The following is a 17,732-nucleotide window of genomic DNA, read 5'->3' on the forward strand; positions in this document are numbered from 1 at the left end:
CGACACATTCAACACACATGTCGGTGCTCATGGGCTTTAAAACAGCATCAATGATCTTCAAGTATTAACAAGTCCAGTAATTGTCTTTACTGTTGAGCCACCAGGGCTGCAGCAAGTTCTAATTTTTCATTCAAAATTAATCTGTTGGTAATTGTTACTACAATCCAATGTCTTGAATTTGTTTGTTGTTGTCCAACCAAAGCAGCATATCCTCACATTTAGGAAACTGGAGTCCAAGCCACACTGGGAAATACCACACACTATACAAAAATAGCTACGAAATAAGAACTTTTATTCATAATATATTCATACTTATACACAAGTAAAATAAAATGCATATCTATGGTTCCATTGCAATCTCCATAAACAAATTGACAGCATTTTTTTTGGTAAATGCTACCCATTAAACCCTTTCATGAAAATATAACTAAAATAGGGGGTAAACATTTGCTTTTATGAACATAAAAAACATAACATCACCCAACAAATGCATCACTTTGAATAAATAATGTGGGGGGGGGGGGGAGGGGAGGAGATCGTTTATCTTCATTAAACCGACCCAACATTCTTTGTGTGCTCTCTGTCTCTGATTTCCTGTATTTGTTTTCTTGTTTTTTTTTATTATTATTTTTTTTTTTCCATCTTCCGGTGGAGCAGTCTAAGCAGTAAAAGCTTTTGAGAGGGAAAAGGGGGAGAAGACTCCGGAGTGTAGCTTTGACACAGTACAGTTAAGTACATAGAGAACAAAACAATTGTGGGCACCGATTCATTATATACATTAGATCTGTAGTGTTCTGTAAAAGGCATCCATTATGTTAAATGTACTTTAACGTCTTCATCATCTTTGTTTGTCCACGCCCACGTTGGGTCAACGCAACTCCTTTCAGTCACTGTCTGTTGTCGACGTCGCTGCATCTTCTGTTATCATTGTCATGAGCATCAACAATCTTGAGTTCTGTGTCCAGAGCGACGGTTAGGAGTTCTAAGACATGGCTAGAGAAATCCAGATCATGGGAAGGAAGAGACAACGCAGCGCTTGCAAAGTAGAACCCCGGCCTTTGATACAGTGGGCGTCGGATTTGGGCTTTTTGGAACACTTCTTTTTCTTTTTGTTTGACGCTGTGGATGACTCCAGATTGTCTATAAGGTCAGGGTTTAGATTTTCCAAAGACTTGTCCAGGGTGTTGGACAAGGTTCCCAGTGGGCCGTCGTTCTGCTTATTCTGGGTCTCATTTTTCGTGCGCTCCGGCTCCTTATATTTAGTCTTAGACATGTTCTCCTTTTCCTTAAGGGGGTTGTTGGTGATCTGGCGGCTCTTGCCAGACAGGATGGAGGACTTGTCGTTGTCTCCAAGGCAACACCGGGGAATGGTGTCTCCAAGAGGATTTTCGGTGGAAGAGAATTTCCCACTCTGCCCCTTGGAGCTGAAGAGATTGGTCTGGATTTGAGGCGTTTCCACACACCCCTCCAAGTCTTCACTCTTCAGTCGCTTCAAGTCCTTTCCCGTCAGGAACTCGGGAACGTTGCACTCCAACTCGGAGCTGGAACCTTTGAAACGTTTGAACCAGTCCCACAAGGTTCTCGCCCGGCAGTCGCAGATCCACTGGTTCCCGTTCAAACGCAGATACTGGAGAGACACCAGCGCGTCCATGGTCTCTCCGGTCAAGACGGTGAGATTGTTGAAGAACAAGAACAGGGATTTCAGCTTGCCAAGATCACCAAAGGCCCTCTGTTGGACGTAGATAACCCGGTTCTGGTGAAGCAGCAGCCGATCCAGATTGATTAAGCCTCGAAACATGTTGTCTGTTACGAGCTTGATCTTGTTATTGTGCAGATAGAGATAGGTGAGGTTGGCAAGATCTAGAAAGGTGTCATCGTGCAGGGTGAGAATGTTATTGTCCTGCAGGTAAAGGTACTGTAGGGAGAACATTCCTCGGAAAACGCCGACAGAGAGCTCTGACAGACCACACCTGTGCAGGTGGAGGGTGTGCAGCTTGGTTAAGCCCCGGAAGGCCGTAGGGCTGATGGTGCGCAGGTTGCTGTTGTCACCAATGTCCAGTTCCTCCAGATTCTCCAAGCCGTAAAAGGCTCCGGCCTCAATGTAGCTGATGTTGTTGGAGTAGAGCCAGAGAACTGTGAGATTGTGGCAAGAGCTGAAGCTGGTGGACCTCACCACCGTCAGCTTGTTGCTCTGGAGGAATATCCTCTGGCTCCGCACGGGGATCTCAGTCGGGATGGAAAACAGTCCTTGTTGTTGGCAGGCCACCGTGGGCCGGGGCTCGCTGTAGCACACACACTTGGCAGGGCAGCTGACAGTTTGAGGCACGAGGTTCAGCCACATCACCAGAAAAAGGAGTCGCCCCCCTGTGGAAAACAGAGCACAACACACATCAGTGGGTTAGAAAATGAAGGTGTGTAAATGTTGAAAATCACAGTGGTAATAAAGTGGGAAAAAAGATGAATTAAGGTCAGGATGTAATATGCTTAAAGCCCCTTGAAAGAACACAGGACGTTCTAATTAGACAACACAATTGTGAGAATCCATCTGAAATGGAGCATGAAGTTATCATGAAGTGTCGATAAACTAGATGTGTCGTTTTTTTCGGGATGTTTTCGGTATTTGTTTTTACATTCGTGTGACATTAAGGATGTGCAAGCAATATCCAGTTTGCCCAATTTAAGCCAACGACCTCTGCACACACCAGCAAATAACATAACCGTCAAAATCCCGTGCATTTGTTGTCACGTTCAGCACATTACTACAGAATAGGGAATGCTCGACACAACAGTGATTTTTTTTGTTTTTCCAACAGTGATTTTTTTTGGGTCTGGGGACACATCTCTGCTGACGTGAGGACCTAAACAGCTGAAGAGAGTCCCGTGAAGGCGGACTGGCTTTTATGTGGAATTAGCTTGCCCTAATAGGGCGGACATAACTAATGGTGTTTCGGAGTTCCTGAGGTTGACGTTTAGCCTGACGCTGGGAGATAAGCTTTCCTGCCAGGCTAAGAGATTGATGCCTGGGTCCAAGGCGGAAAGAGGGCTACGGGAGGCCCCACAAGAGTTTCCACTACGCGGCCGTGACCGAAGCGCAGCAGGAAGATGAGATTGAGGTGTGGTAGCACTCTGGGCAAGGCTTGTAAAGATCCTTGAATGTGTTTGCCCCGAAGGCTTCCCGTGTTTTAAAATCAGGCGTATTCCGCATTTGCTCACATTAATTATTTCTGCCCGTCCTCTGCCAAGGAACAGCTCGCAAACACAGAGCCAGGATAAGTGAACCGGGTGGGATTGTCAACATGTGAATGATCACTTCTGCCATTACATTGTAGGTGCAGGAAAAGAAAAGGGAGTGCATCTGTCGGTGCTCACGGTCCCCTTTCATGGAGAGATGATGGCGTCAAAGTGTCGCGGGCATGTCTAGGAGGAGCATATAATGGCAGGTGCTCCTTCATTCCCCTTCAGCTCCTGTCCTTACTGAGGTTTTTCCAATCTCTGCCCCCGTGCACATGTGAGGAATCCCCGGCTTGCAGGTTTGACAGGTAGCGAAAATGCACGAGCCTTACCCCCACCCCCCCCCATCTCTCTTTTCCTCCATCCCCTCTCCCCTTCTTCTCATTCCCTTGCAATGTGTTGTGGTGCAGCTCATCTCTGGACCTTGTTAAACGGAGCTCTGGTGTGGCCTGACAGCAGCCCTCTGCTGCACTTTCCTTCCAATCCCCGCGCTCAGCCGTCAGACTGCCACCGGAAAGCTGTCAGGACTTTTCCTGCTCCTTTCTGCATCGCAGCACTTTCCCCTCAGCACTGCCTAACAATAGCCATATTTTATCATCGCACAGCACGCTCCGTGTATCTCGTCCGCCGTCTTCATTCCCCCCACCACCACCACCACCACCACCACACACCCCCCCACACCCCTTCTGCTGTCTGTTCATTAACGGGCTATTTCCGCCCACGCGTCGCATGCCAAAGCCTGGTTTCCTCCGCTCTCGGCATAATATGTCTCGTCTTTGTTAGCATCCGTTGAGTGACAGCGTAAGCCCCGCAATGTCATCAGCTCCATCCCAATTATTTTCTCCGCGCTAACAGGCGTCTTCTCATCTGCATCACGCTGATTGCATTACCGAAACGTCGCGAACATTATACCCGACATCTTTATGTCACTCTTTAATTAATAGGTTTTCCCGATGACCTGTGCACGACTTCACCGCTCCACCTCTCACCCTTCCACTCTAGAGATGTGTATGTATGTGTAGCTGCTTGTCCGATCTGTGTTCGCACCATCGATTGGGTCCAAAGTGTCGGTTCTACAACCTTTTTAAAAAAAAAAACGTTATCGTCATCGCTACTTTCTCTCATCTTTGTCCCCGAATCTGAAATGTTGCAAAGATTACACAACAAGCTGTGTTTTGTTGACACAAACTTAAATATCTTAAAATACAGAAGCAAGGTTACGGATGCAAAAAAATAAATAAAATAATCCATTCCTTATCGTCTTCTGCCAGCTTTTTGGTTTCAACACTTAATCTTCCCCTTATCTGCTGTGTCGAAACATGGCTCCGAGTTCTGCCTTCCCGTTTCAGACCCCCGCCGGCGGCGTCTCTTCTGAGCGCTATATTATTGTACAGGAGCGATCATTACTCTGTTTAGGAGCAGACAAGCTTCTTTGTTTCCTCCCGACTGACACTGTGGCCCCTTCAGCTTAAAGTAGATCACCCCCCCCCCCCCACCTCCACCCCACACACAATGCATGGCAGATTAAAGAATTGGGGACGACCAGTAGTCTGTCGTGACACAGCTTTCCATGCCGGACTAATTGAATTGTCTGTCAAAACTATTTTTTTTAAAACCCAGTGATGCTGCCGAGGACACCCTGGGCAGATATCGGTCTTTTACACCCAAAAATATTGGCCTCTCGGTGTCCCTTGCTTGAATTGCTAGCTTCAGGCATCTGAAAGTCCTGCAATGAAGTCGACTTTGTCCTTCCTACACAACTCATCTGGGGACGATCGCATTTGTATGGATTTCAGGATACTTTTTGACCCAACAATTGGGCACGAAGACATTCTGCTAATAGTTCTCTAAAAGCACTAAATCCAGTAGCAAAACAGAAAGATGCCCACAGGAGTGGTATGAGTGGGCGCGGACCTACGAGTGCGTCCCATTCGACCAGACCCCTCGCTCATTTGCATATGTCCCTGGAAACGTTGGGAGCTCCGAGCGAAACTCCGAGCGCTCCCTTCTGTCTTATTGTGAAAATACTACACGCATTTCAATACCCATCCTCGTGCACCCCGAGAGCCGCGACGAACACACGGGGCATGTTGGGACAGCACATTCAGACGGGCCTCTCCCGATTCATCACGGTGGCTTTACTTTGAAGGGCTCGGGATTGGGCGGGGACGGCGAACATGACAGTCTTATCCCCTCGGCCCGGAGTGGAAGTGATGTCTCTGTCAGAGATGAATCACAGCAGTTCTCCAGAGGGACCTCCTGGCCCCTTTCTGAAATCATACATTATTGTGTTGCTCAGAGGCGGGCCTGCATTTATTATAGTCATGATCCTCTCGCTAAGGTCATGTATCTAGTGTGAATCCATCCATGCATGCACAAATTGTTTTTATATCATTTTGAAAGGAATAACTTAGAGAAACTGACAGTTGTATGGAGGCCTAATTTTAGCACAGCCAATGCAGCTAGAAATTAATGGGAACTGAGAAGAATAAAAGGGCAATAACTTGGTGCCACGCAGACTTGGAAACTTACAAACAAAAACTTAAATACACCTAAATGTGAAGATGACATGATTGAAGTAAGACACCTTTTAAAAAAAAAAATAGATGTGGAAATAACTACTCGTTATGTTCTTTTTCATATTTACTGTATTCCTAATTATGTGCAGAGGCCCAGATTCTAGTTCTCAATGTAACAACTGCAGCGCATTAACATCTTTGTTTGGTAGGTGACTCAGACCATTTAAAAAAAATAAATAATGTATTATCATATTGTTTTTGCCTGTGATTAATTTGTTAATTTCTGTTTTCTCTCTTAAACCCGTCATCAATGGCTGACTCTTCCACTTCCTTCTGCTCTCCCTTCTGCTGCTTATTGCTATATTTCAAGAAACAAAACACATGTGAGATGTGGTCGACCTGAATTCTAGACAAACTAAATCATTTAAAACTGGGCAAAAAAAGAAATTAGTTAAAACATGGTCCCTAATTACTCTCAGAACATCTGCAACCTTCAGTTCAGGCCGTACCCGCGGTTACGATTGGTTTAAAATCGCGTCTCCTTCTTCAGGGCTTTTCTCAAACACGTGAGCTCCATCCATTGTAGAAAACTGAGAGACAATGAACAATGAGTATTTTGGACACGCATTCGGGTTTTGAACTCCCGAGTCAAGCATTTACTTCTTTAGCTCTGACGGGGTTTGATTGATGCCTTCCTGGATGTAAAGCAACGTGCCACCTTGTTATTGTAAATGACTCCCTTGTTATCCTACTTTAACTTTTTTTCTGAGTACATTTCAAAATCAGTGCTTCTCTTTTCTCTCGAGTAGACTTTTTGATGAAGTGCAACTTTTGAAAGGAGAGAGTTACAGAGTCGCCTACAGTCACACTGTCATGGCAGACCGGGAGAATATTCCATTTAAGTTTACTTTGAACATCTTTTACCGCATAGTAATATTCATATGGAAAAAAAGGTTGTGGCCAGAAGGCCGAATTGGCCCTTTTATGGCTCCCACATTCACCCTGTCATAGGGTTCAAAAGAGCTACTTTTCTTCTTTTACTCAGGTTTCAACACAATTAATCTCACTTCAAGTTCAAGTTCTTCACTTGAACATTTCAGTACTTTTTGACCTAGATGCTGTCTAATTGCACTTCCTACTGGCGTCCAAGCTGCTATGGTATGATTCTTGAAAAACCATTTTGCTTTTGACTTAACGCAAAGATTAATGTTATGTATACATTTTTGAAAAAGTTGTCCTGTTCCCGAGTCCCTCTTCAACCCACTTCCTCAAAGAACGCACACACGCAGACAAGCAAACCAAAAACAGAACATTGATGAACCAGATGCAACGACCTTAAATAAAGATGCAAACATCAGATCAAACTGGTTATTTAGGACATTATGAACCAGAGAGTCGAGCGGCAGTCCCTTGGCTAACCATGGAGTGTTGCAGCCGCATCTGTGGTTCGCCTTCAGTATGCAGACGTGGACACAATTAGAAGATGAACGGGGGGGTGGTGGGGGGGGGGGGGACAGATGAGGTCCTGTTTGACACACATCTGACACAGCACTTGCCCAAGCAGATGGCTCATGAATAACTGAGGGAACCGGAGGTCGGTAGGCAGAAGGAAAACCAGAGCCAGGCCACTGTGTGTGTTTGGAAAAAGAGGGTCTGTATAGATCTGTATGCATACATCTGAACCTGGGTGCAAAAAGTAGTGGTGGATTCAGGCTGTCTGAAGGGCAACGGTGAAGGGCACCAGCTGCGTATAGTGGGGCACGCAGGAAGTTATCTAGCATTTAAGATAAGATAAGATAATCCTTTATTAGTCCCTCGTTGGGCAAATTACAGGATTACAGCACCATTGCTCACAGTAATAAGTAAAAAAACAAGTAGTATAATAACAGAAATAAGATACAAGAGTAAAAACAAGAAGAATATTATATATACAGACGGAGTAGAAATAGAATAAAGTGTATAAAATAAATTAAAAAATTAAAAAAGTACTTTAGGGCTTCTATATGCACCTGCATCAATGTTCTCCATTTTAAAGGCCTGTCACACTTTATCATAAACCATAGGGGCATCCACGAGCACACTTTATTATGTTTTCTCCACTGAAAGGGCACCCTGGAGATCACTTTATCATATTTTCTCCACTGAAAGGTGGAGATCACTTTATCATGTTTTCTCCACTGAAAGGTCACCCTGGAGATCACTTTATCATGTTTTCTCCACTGAAAGGTGGAGATCACTTTATCATGTTTTCTCCACTGAAAGGTCACCCTTGTTGGCATTTCATCATGTTTTCTCCTCTGGAAGGGCACCCTTGAGGGCACTTTAAATAGTTTTCTCCACTGGAAGGGCACCCTTGAGGGCACTATATATAGTTTTCTCCTCTGGAAGGGCACCCTTGAGGGCACTTTAAATAGTTTTCTCGTTTTTGAAGGGCAGCTTTGAGGGCCCTTTAAATAGTTTTCTCCACTGGAAGAGCACCCTTGAGGGCACTTTAAATAGTTGTCTCTACTGGAAGGGCACCTTTTGAGGGCCCTTTAAATTGTTTTCTCCACTGGAAGGTCACTTTACCATATTTTCTCCACTGGAAGGGCACGTTATCCCCCTACCGACTCCCCCAGAGGCAAATAGTATGGGTATCAGATACTTGTCTGAGTGAAATGCAGAAGGCTGGCAATATCCTGACACAGAGAGAATAAGCTCGCAATGAGGAGGCTGTCGGATCGAATCCCCGCTTGACTGCCGAACAATTGAAAGCGGAAGTGGAAGTGAAGAGTTCTCTCTTTCAACGCCTGACACCAGATTACCATCGACCCTTGAGTGATGCACTGACCTCCAAGCTGCTCAAATCGTCACTCGGCGGGATATCGGTCAAGACTGTGTTGTGCTCAACCTTTACAAACTGCTGTTGGCGTCCACAGTGGTGGAAGATAATTTGATGAAATACATTTACTCAAGTACTGTACTAAGATACACATTTGAAGTACTTTCAATGTACATGTTATGCCCCTGCATCGTGGTACTTCACAACATTTCATAGCCAATTTACATTTTGTACCCGCGTCAACATTTATGGTCAGGTATATTTTACATAAGAACCGTATTTTCATCTTATAGAATATGATACATTGTTAATGGTGGAATTAACTTCAAATCAGCGCCACCTAAATTAATTAATTAATATACTATGTATTGTTTCTCTTGATACTTTAATTGTGGCTTTTAGGTAGGATTTGGGTTGTTGATTTTTACGTGTAATTGAGTATTTTACCTGTGGTATTGCTTAAGAGTTTAACACGCCTATCAAATTTGCAGTGCCTATCAAATTATGGGACATAAAACTATATGTCCCATAACTAATAGTACAACTTTGATTACCAAGCAGAACGGATGGATAATGTCCACGTCTTTAAAACCCAATGATTTTGTATTGCTGGCTTTCTGATACCAAGTTGTAGTCTCTAAGCCAAGGTTGAAATACTACATGCTTTGCAACATGAAAAACTAATTATCAGACTTGACAGAGCTCGGACGACATTGTTCAACTGTTTTTCACAGTCTGCGTAATACTTTTCATGACATTTTAATAGTCATGTACAGTTGGTGTCCCTTTTTTTTTTTAAGTAAAGGATGGATACTAGTTACACCCCTGACTGTACAAATGGGCATCACGCCTACAATTATCAATCAACTTAGCCGCTAAAGTGACAATGCTTTTTCTTCTTAGTTGCCTTTAAAGATAGCTGAAATAGAGTTAGTTATGCTTAAATGCCACTACAGAGGATTAATTGCCGTGTGGTGGCAATGCGCCACTGGATTAGGGGGCACAAATGGCAGATGCCACACAACTCTATTGTATAGTTGGCAGCCAACCAGGTCGCCCTCAGTGCCGCTACAGCTCACTGTGAAATGTTCCACAGAAGGCGTTCGGAGTCAAGTCCACCCGTGAGGTTTTGCAGAATAGCTCAAATTCAGCTTTGTGCCCGCCTCCACATGTCACAGACATGGGCAATTTTCACATGTGAAACCATGTAAAATGCAATATTACAGTATCGTAAACTGATAATAATGCAGGCTTCTGCCGAGCATGAGAGTGTGTGTGTGTGTGTGTGTGGGGTTGGGGTGTCGAGATGCACTCTTTAGGCCACAGAGGAGTGGAAATGAATGCCCTACTTTAGGCTTGTGTGGCACGCGAGCTGCCAGTAGTGCAGCCAAGCGTCTTTGCTTAACAGAGTGTATGAGGCTTTATCTTATCCACACATGGCTGGAGAGAAAATAAAAGATGAAACAGTACAGCTGCGGCAGTACATGCCCCATGTGTCTTGGTGTTGCTTAGCTCTGAGGCAGACTTTAAGCACAGGTGTTAACAACATTCTTCATTTTTTTATATATATTTTTTTAAACAAAGTGTCATCCCTTCAAGTACTTCGGAGGATATGCGTAAAAATATCCTTCAAAGAAATACACAAAAGTGAGGAAACAGCACAACATCAGATGGGAGTTCACCAAGCAATTGATTTAAATGAACTCCGATATGTCATGCTGTCTTGTGTAGTTGTGCCATATATGGGCGTTTACAGGATAGGTTAGGCTACTCATGATGGTCTTGTTACGTCTCACTGTTGATAGTCACAACGTCATCCAACCTGGCCGACGCCGTCGGCCGTCCCACTTGTGTTCTCCGACTGACCCCTCCCCCTTTTTGTCTCTGGTTCCAGCCACCAATCAGCGGCCTGTCTGATCCGTCGGCCCTTTGTGAAGATGTCAGCCGAGCGGTGTCTGTGTTGTAGCGTTCACCTGTGTGACAAGCTGGCTTTGAAGTGAACGGAGGTCTTTCATGTGTGTTCAAAGGGTTAACTCAGACGAGCGGCTGGCATCCGGTTCCCAGGGAACACTCGGGTCTTATGGGCGGTTGCCAGGTGAGATCGCTGCAACCAGATGTCGGCTGTGGTAGCCAGTGAAAATATGACGGGTGAGGAGGCTGGTTTTGTTTAGTTTGTTTTATGATTTAGCCCATCCCTTTTGTTCCTTGGCTCACTTGGCTCCTTTTCCATTGTTTTTTTTGTATCCTGTTGTTGGAGCAGAGGAGTTTTTTTTACACACTGAACAATAAATGACGATTCTCGCCCAACTGCGTTGGCTGTATGTTTGTTCCATCCCAGACGCCTACAGAGTTTATAGCAACAGTTAAAAAGTTAATTTTGAGGATTTTGACTTTCCCTAATTTCCATTTTTGTCAGTACAGTTGCCAAAATGCGTGTGATGCCAACAGAAAACAGTATGTTGCCTTGTAGTCAGTGAGTGATATGTGTCTTTTTTTATATATATATATATATATATATATATATATATATATATATATATCAAATACCATTACTTGTTTGCACTGTAATCGTTATCGGTGGTGTTGATCCCAGCAGTATGTGAATCAGGAAGTCCTGACTCTGAGAAGAAGGGGGCGTCTCGTACTTTGAACGAGCTCTTCGAATGTCAGATGTTCAGAAAACCCAAACACGATTCTCCACCCCCAACAGATGCTCCCTCACTGCGGTTCTCGGGGCTCTCGTGTCAACAATTTGAATTGCCGAGGACAGAAAGCCCAAAACGAGGCTTAATGAATCGCTGCTGCATTATCTAAAAAGGATAATGGCCCCGGTAAATATTGGATGATAGCTTCACATAGTGCTGTCACCTCCTCTTGTGAAGTGTCAGCTGGAGAGGGAGACGGGGCGGAAAGCGACGGCACCCACAGGCAGCCTCGTATATATTTTGGGCTATGTGGAGATGAGAAGAAAAGAAGAAAAAAAACATTGCTGTGGTCGGAGCAGAGAAGTGGTTATGCAGTTTGATGTCCTTGTGGCCGGATGTCTTTGCTGTGGGGAGAGTAGAGCTCTCAAAAGAATGGTCTATTCTGTTTTTTCGCAGCCGGGTGTGAACATTATCCACTCCACATCTTTCTGACGGCTTCATTACCACAAAGATTCCCTCTTAGACGCGACACTTGTTGTGCTCTTCGAAGAGAAACTAGGTCCTGATGAAGCGTTGTGTTTGTGTGTGTGAGTTACAATTGGAGGGCGGGGTGTGTGTGGGTGTGTGTGGGGGTGGTGGGGGGAGCGGGGGGGGGGGGGGGGGGGGATACATCAAACAAGCACTTAATCTTTGACCAGGCGAGATTAAACCAAAGCCATTCGGCGAGTAATCAGTTTAGTTGGTTTGGAGAATTGCTGTGTAGGAAAATGTAGCTGTCGGGGGGGGGGGGGGGGGGACTTCTAAAATGGACTTCTAAATTGCCAGCACTTTTTTTTGCTGCTTTGCTCTCGACACGGACGCTCTACTTAACCTTGAAAAACACAAAACAATCACAGGCGCACGCGCTAGTCCTTCCAAGGGTACGCACACAGGTGCACGCGCTAGTCCTTCCGAGGGTACGCACACAGGTGCACGCGCTAGTCCTTCCGAGGGTACGCACACTGGTGTACGCGCTAGTCCTTCCCGAGGGTACGCACACAGGCGCACGCGCTAGTCCTTCCGAGGGTACGCACACAGGTGCACGCGCTAGTCCTTCCAAGGGTACGCACACAGGTGCACGCGCTAGTCCTTCCGAGGGTACGCACACAGGTGCACGCGCTAGTCCTTCCAAGGGTACGCACACAGGTGCACGCGCTAGTCCTTCCAAGGGTACGCACACAGGTGCACGCGCTAGTCCTTCCAAGGGTACGCACACAGGTGCACGCGCTAGTCCTTCCAAGGGTACGCACACAGGTGCACGCGCTGTGCAGCACAGGGTGGTGTTTCGCGTGGGCAGATTTCTCATTAATGTGAGAAAGGACGACGAATGGTTTCAGGTGCGATCCGCTGGCCGAGGCGAGAGGCGGCCGCAAATGTGCCCGCTGGATCCTTCCGAGAGAAAACCATTATTGACACCCTTTATACTGCCATAATGTGTCATCTGACCTTTCTTCTCCGGTTTCGCGATATGCCACTCTATGCTGGATTAGACGGCTGACTACGCAGACTGCCTGCTAATGTGTCATCTGCAATCCCCACTGACTGACTGACTGACTGACTGATACAAAGACACGGCTTCAAAGAAGCACAGACATCACGGCGCTCGTCTTCACTGAGGAGTGATACGGTGGCTCTACTGCCATATGTCATCACACACACACACATCCATATGCTTGGGAAGATTTGAGCACGCCGTTGCATCTGCCGCTCTCATTATGCACACATGCAATTAAACGTCGGAAGATATTCCTGACATTTTGAATTCAATGCGAGTGTTGGGGAAAAAAACTAAACAAATCTGTCCTTTAAATGGAGAGGACGTAAAGAAGGCGAGCTGTCGCTACACTCGTCAACTAAATCAATAGATTCATATTAACGATGGTGACTCTGCGGAAAAAGGGGGTCGTTTGTTTGTGACGCACCCAGGTATGATAATCATCCAAACCAGTTCATGTATTTTTTTTTAAAAAAACCTTTTCTTTTTGCATCCGACAGCAATCAATAAATCAAATGCTCTGAGAGAAAAGAAGATAAAAGAATAAAAAGGTACATGCGGCTGTCGAAGGACTGTAATAAGCCCGTCCAATCATTTCATTGGAATGGCTCCTGGGCCCGTCTTCCTGCCCGCTGGATCAAACTCTCCACTCGACAGCTGTGAGTAATGTTTGTTGTTTACATTCATTATGATATATTTACATTCACAATAATTATTTTGGGGTCAGTGTTGCCGACTTGGAGGCTTGTCTTGCTGAGGTAACTGCATGTTCTGGAGCGGGTGCTGCTAGCCACACTGGGCTGTTGGTATGGATACTTTTACAATGTGGCTGACTCTTCTTGCCCAATGCAAAGTGAGCGTCTCCCCGGCAACAGAGCATTTAGCCACAGTGTGCATCATTATCTTTTGCCACAGTGTCCGTATTAGAGTATCTTTAAAGATACATGATTTCAGCATTAGATCAGTTTTCTAGTTATTTATTTGTTGTCTACAAGATTTTTGTAGTTTTTAGTAAGTAATAATGACTTCGGTCTTAAATCCTCTCTGTTTTGGTTACCACTGACTGACTGTGTGGTTGTTTTAACAATCGTAATTTAGTTTTTGGCTTTTTTTTGTGATTCAGGTGGAGCATCTTCAACACTGGCCATCTGTCTCTAGTCCTCATTGGATAACTGATAAAGAAAACAATAAACACGCAAATACATCACAACAATGTGTCCCACACACGAAATGGAAGTCCAATGAGGCGGATTGCTCGGATGACGTGGTGCGGGGGCCCCACTTTGCAGTTTTGACGTGACACTTCTGTCGGGGGGGGGGGGGGGGTATTTACATGGTCTAATCCATCACATCAGAATGTCAACATGTTTAATCGTAACTCATATTGACGGCATATTCAAGTGCTCCATCTCACACATACGCAGCGCTCTCAAAGCGCCATCTCCTATAGGTAGCAATTAGTTATTAATTATCTTAAACAATGACTTGTTAATTCCTTTTTTTTGGTGTGTTTTTAAATCATCAGGCAGCGCGAAGGTGGAAGGAACACGGTGTGCCCACAAGCATCTGTAAGAAATCACCGGAGGACGGGAGACACGAGCAAAAAAATGAAAATAATTCAAATAAGTAAATAAATTAGGTTGGATCATTGTGCAAGCGTTAACTAATTCTGTTGCAGCTTTCTTCTAGATCCATCTATTTTGGATGTGTAGGCAGCCCCCGGAGGCACGTTGACCCTGAAAAAGACAAACCTCTCCCTTCCTTTCATCTTTTGAGTCAGATCCTGCAAACGAAATTGTATTCGGGGCCAAAATAACACGAGGCCTACTTCTGGCTGCGCTGCCCTCTAAAACAAGAGCGGCGCACTCATCAGCGATCCGCTACCCATCGCATTGGATTCTGTACAGGTCTTCTCCCAAAAATAGTGCTGTCAAGAGGATATGTCTGGATTTGTTGCGCAATGGAAACTATTGCAAAAAAAATAAATATTTGTGGGGGCTACAATATTTTCTGTGAGTGTACAGTATGTGTAGGTGGATTTTTGACATTAGTGAGGTATCTCATATCTTCCCCTGCCTCCGCATCCATCTGATTCACTCTCCATCCCAGACCTTCGACTTAAACCCCGAGCATGTGAAAACTGAATTTGGCCGGCCTCCGTTGACTCATATATAAAGAATTTACTGTATGTAATAAAAAAGATCTGAGAATAGAGACCTTCGAGCACACCAGAAGGTCTTTATCCTCCGCTATGTGTTAAAGAGAAGTGACGACCGTTGCAGCATCTTGACTGAAACTGAAACACCACTGGAGGGGAGTTACAGAATTGGGTGTGAATAAGAGGAGAATAAAAACAAAACAAAAAGATCTTTTATTTGTAGAACAAATGGGAGGGGGAAAAAAAAGAACGAGGTAAAAGATAATCCATCCGAATAGGAAGGGAAAGCCAAAAAAAGGCCACATGCCAGAATAAGTCATCATTTTCATGTTGAGGTTACAGCGCCGCTACCGGCGCTGTCAAGAAAAGTTAGCCAGCTTTCCGAACTTGAACTTTATCGACCATTGAATGCCGTCCAGAAGATGACGACGATGGCCCCGTTTGCTCGTCCTCTTCAGAATAAAAACGCATAAGGCGAAGCAACGTCTGAGGAGCCATCAGCAAGTCGGCAGAGTTGTCTTTTTTGCATCTTTCTGGATCTCCGCAGTGCACCACGGCAAGGGCGCACTTAGTGACTTTGAGCATCTCCCTTTTGGGACGTTCTTACTTCTTCCTCACCTTGGCCGCCAACCAAAGGGATAGCAATAGCTGCGGCCTGGTTGGTTTAATAAGCCCACTTCAGAGAGGGTCTTAGAGAGCGCTCCCTCCTTTGGAAGAATAAAAGGAGAAAGACTTGTGCATTATTTACCACCCGACTCAGTACCGCCGCGCCCTGCGCTGACAAAGAGGCCCCGCTGCAGGAAAATTGATTTTTCTGCGGGTTAGCTCAGATAAGAAAGATAGAGGGAGGATAGAAGAAAAAAAGAAAAGGAGGGGATGAAGACTGAAAGACATTAGGAACATTCCCACCCGGCTGTGCCCAGAATCAGTTAAGTGTCCTTGTGTCCCTCCTCTTCCTCGCTGTCGGCCTGATAACGGCAGTTCTTTACATCAGATGCCGCCACGGATCAGTCACCTTTTTCACTGGAAAGGTCGAACTGTGGCCCAAAGCTCAGTTCAAGCTGGGAAGTCATCATCCCTGCCCTTTATCTCCCAAGTGAGGAGATGATCCAAGGCAGAGTGCCGTGCCAGTGTGGCCCCAATACGCCCTCTAACCCCTTCCGACATCTCTCCCTCACACCTCCTTGGGCTGCATCCAGAGAGATGGGAATAGCCAGCCGGTGACGTGACGGAGTCGCTTTCGCAGCACCGTCAGATAGAACCAGAGTAAAGATCTAATAGTGGCAAGTAGTCCGGGCGTTGGGTTGGTGAGGCTATCGCCCAACAACCATCAATCCTGAACGAGTGAGCCACGCGATGAGAAGAAGGGATAAACATGTCAGAGCATATGGCCACCATCTGGGACTTTACCCCGCCCCCCTGCATCCTGCTCACATCCCTTCCCTGGATTCCAACGCAGGTGTTTTGCACGTGATAAGTTGTGTACCAGTGCATGTGTGTGTGTGTGTGTGTGTGTGTGTGTGTATAACAGTTGTTGTCACTGTCCCAAATGACTGTGGCAATGCAAGTGATGCGGCGGTGCAATTTGCGCGTCACTGTACTGTGGGACGACCCGAGTGACAAGACTCCCTGCTTTGCTGCCCGGGTAATGAGTCATTCCAGCCCTGGAGAAAGAAAGAGTCTGGTATTTTTAAACTGCTTCCTTCAGCTGTTCCTTTCTCCCCGGAGCTCTAGCTTGTAAGCTCTCGGTGGCGTGTAACATTAATGCCATTCCTAGTGCTAATGGGGCTGAATAATACAAATGCATTACAGTGCTTTTCACTGTACTTTTGGTCCATCCGTGCCCGTCTGAATAAAAACAAAATACCTTATACGTGTGAATTAAAAAAACCTAACTAGTAGACAGATGCACGTATACGGTTAAAACACGTTTTAAGTGTTTGTGAATGTCGAGACAGAGGAGAACATTAATATTCACAGTGTGAGAACGCTTCCAATCTCTACTCAAGTCTTAATTCATACAACGCATGTGGGCAAAATGTATGAAAACATACATTTAACTTAATTACAGAGCACTTTTTCGATGCACCAGTTAACTGAAGAGGTTTCCTTTTCATGTACAAATAAACCCACGATTGCCACGCTATTGAAGTGTTTAAAAGTTTTTTTTTTGGCTTTCAGAAAATGTGTTCTTTCAAAAACATCCAAAATATAGATGTTTATTTTGCTACTTTGTACTATTTCTGTGTCGAGTTCTCCTAAACTGTGTAAAAATGTTTAATTAGATCAGGTCCATTAGCATATTCAAACACAACTTTTAATACTGGCAAACCCAAAAAGGTAATATAATTTACTTATATTAATATAAGTAATCAAAAGGGACGTTTCAGGGTGATATCTATTTCTTGCATTTTTACTCAGTTTACCTGTATCGTCTCATTTTAAATAAAACACAGATTTGTAATGTAAAAATAACTGAAACATTTAAAATATAACTACATCTCTATAATTCTAATATTTGTTGGTTTGTTAATCCTGACTCAGTGTAAGCAGCATTTTAATCTTAGTTATTTTAGTTTGTGCTATTTTACATCTCAAATTTTTATCTATATCAATGTATCACAGAAGTATATCAAATCAAAACTGGAAATACCTCAAGGTAAATGCACTTTTAATGGAAAACCTGACGAGGCTTCCACATTTTTTAAATACTTTAGTTTAGTTTTCTCAATGGCCCACATATGCTGGTCTCTGCTAATACATCTTTCATGTTACTTTTCCACTTAGCATCCTTTGAACGTTTGTTTTGTGTTAACGTATATGG

General features: G+C 44.7%; 1 protein-coding gene across 1 annotated transcript in view; it reads right to left on the minus strand.

Moving 5' to 3' along the window:
- Nucleotides 1–276: 276 nt before the first annotated feature.
- rtn4r (reticulon 4 receptor) overlaps nt 277–17,732 on the minus strand; it is a 44,135-nt gene continuing 26,679 nt past the window's right edge. Inside the window, exon 2 of the mRNA XM_034541760.1 lies at nt 277–2,364. Within this exon, the coding sequence (XP_034397651.1) occupies nt 983–2,364 (1,382 nt within the window). The 3' untranslated portion in view covers nt 277–982. The remainder of the gene's footprint in view (nt 2,365–17,732) is intronic.

The sequence above is a fragment of the Cyclopterus lumpus genome, chromosome 9, assembly GCF_009769545.1.
Source record: "Cyclopterus lumpus isolate fCycLum1 chromosome 9, fCycLum1.pri, whole genome shotgun sequence".
Classification (NCBI taxonomy): domain Eukaryota; kingdom Metazoa; phylum Chordata; class Actinopteri; order Perciformes; family Cyclopteridae; genus Cyclopterus; species Cyclopterus lumpus.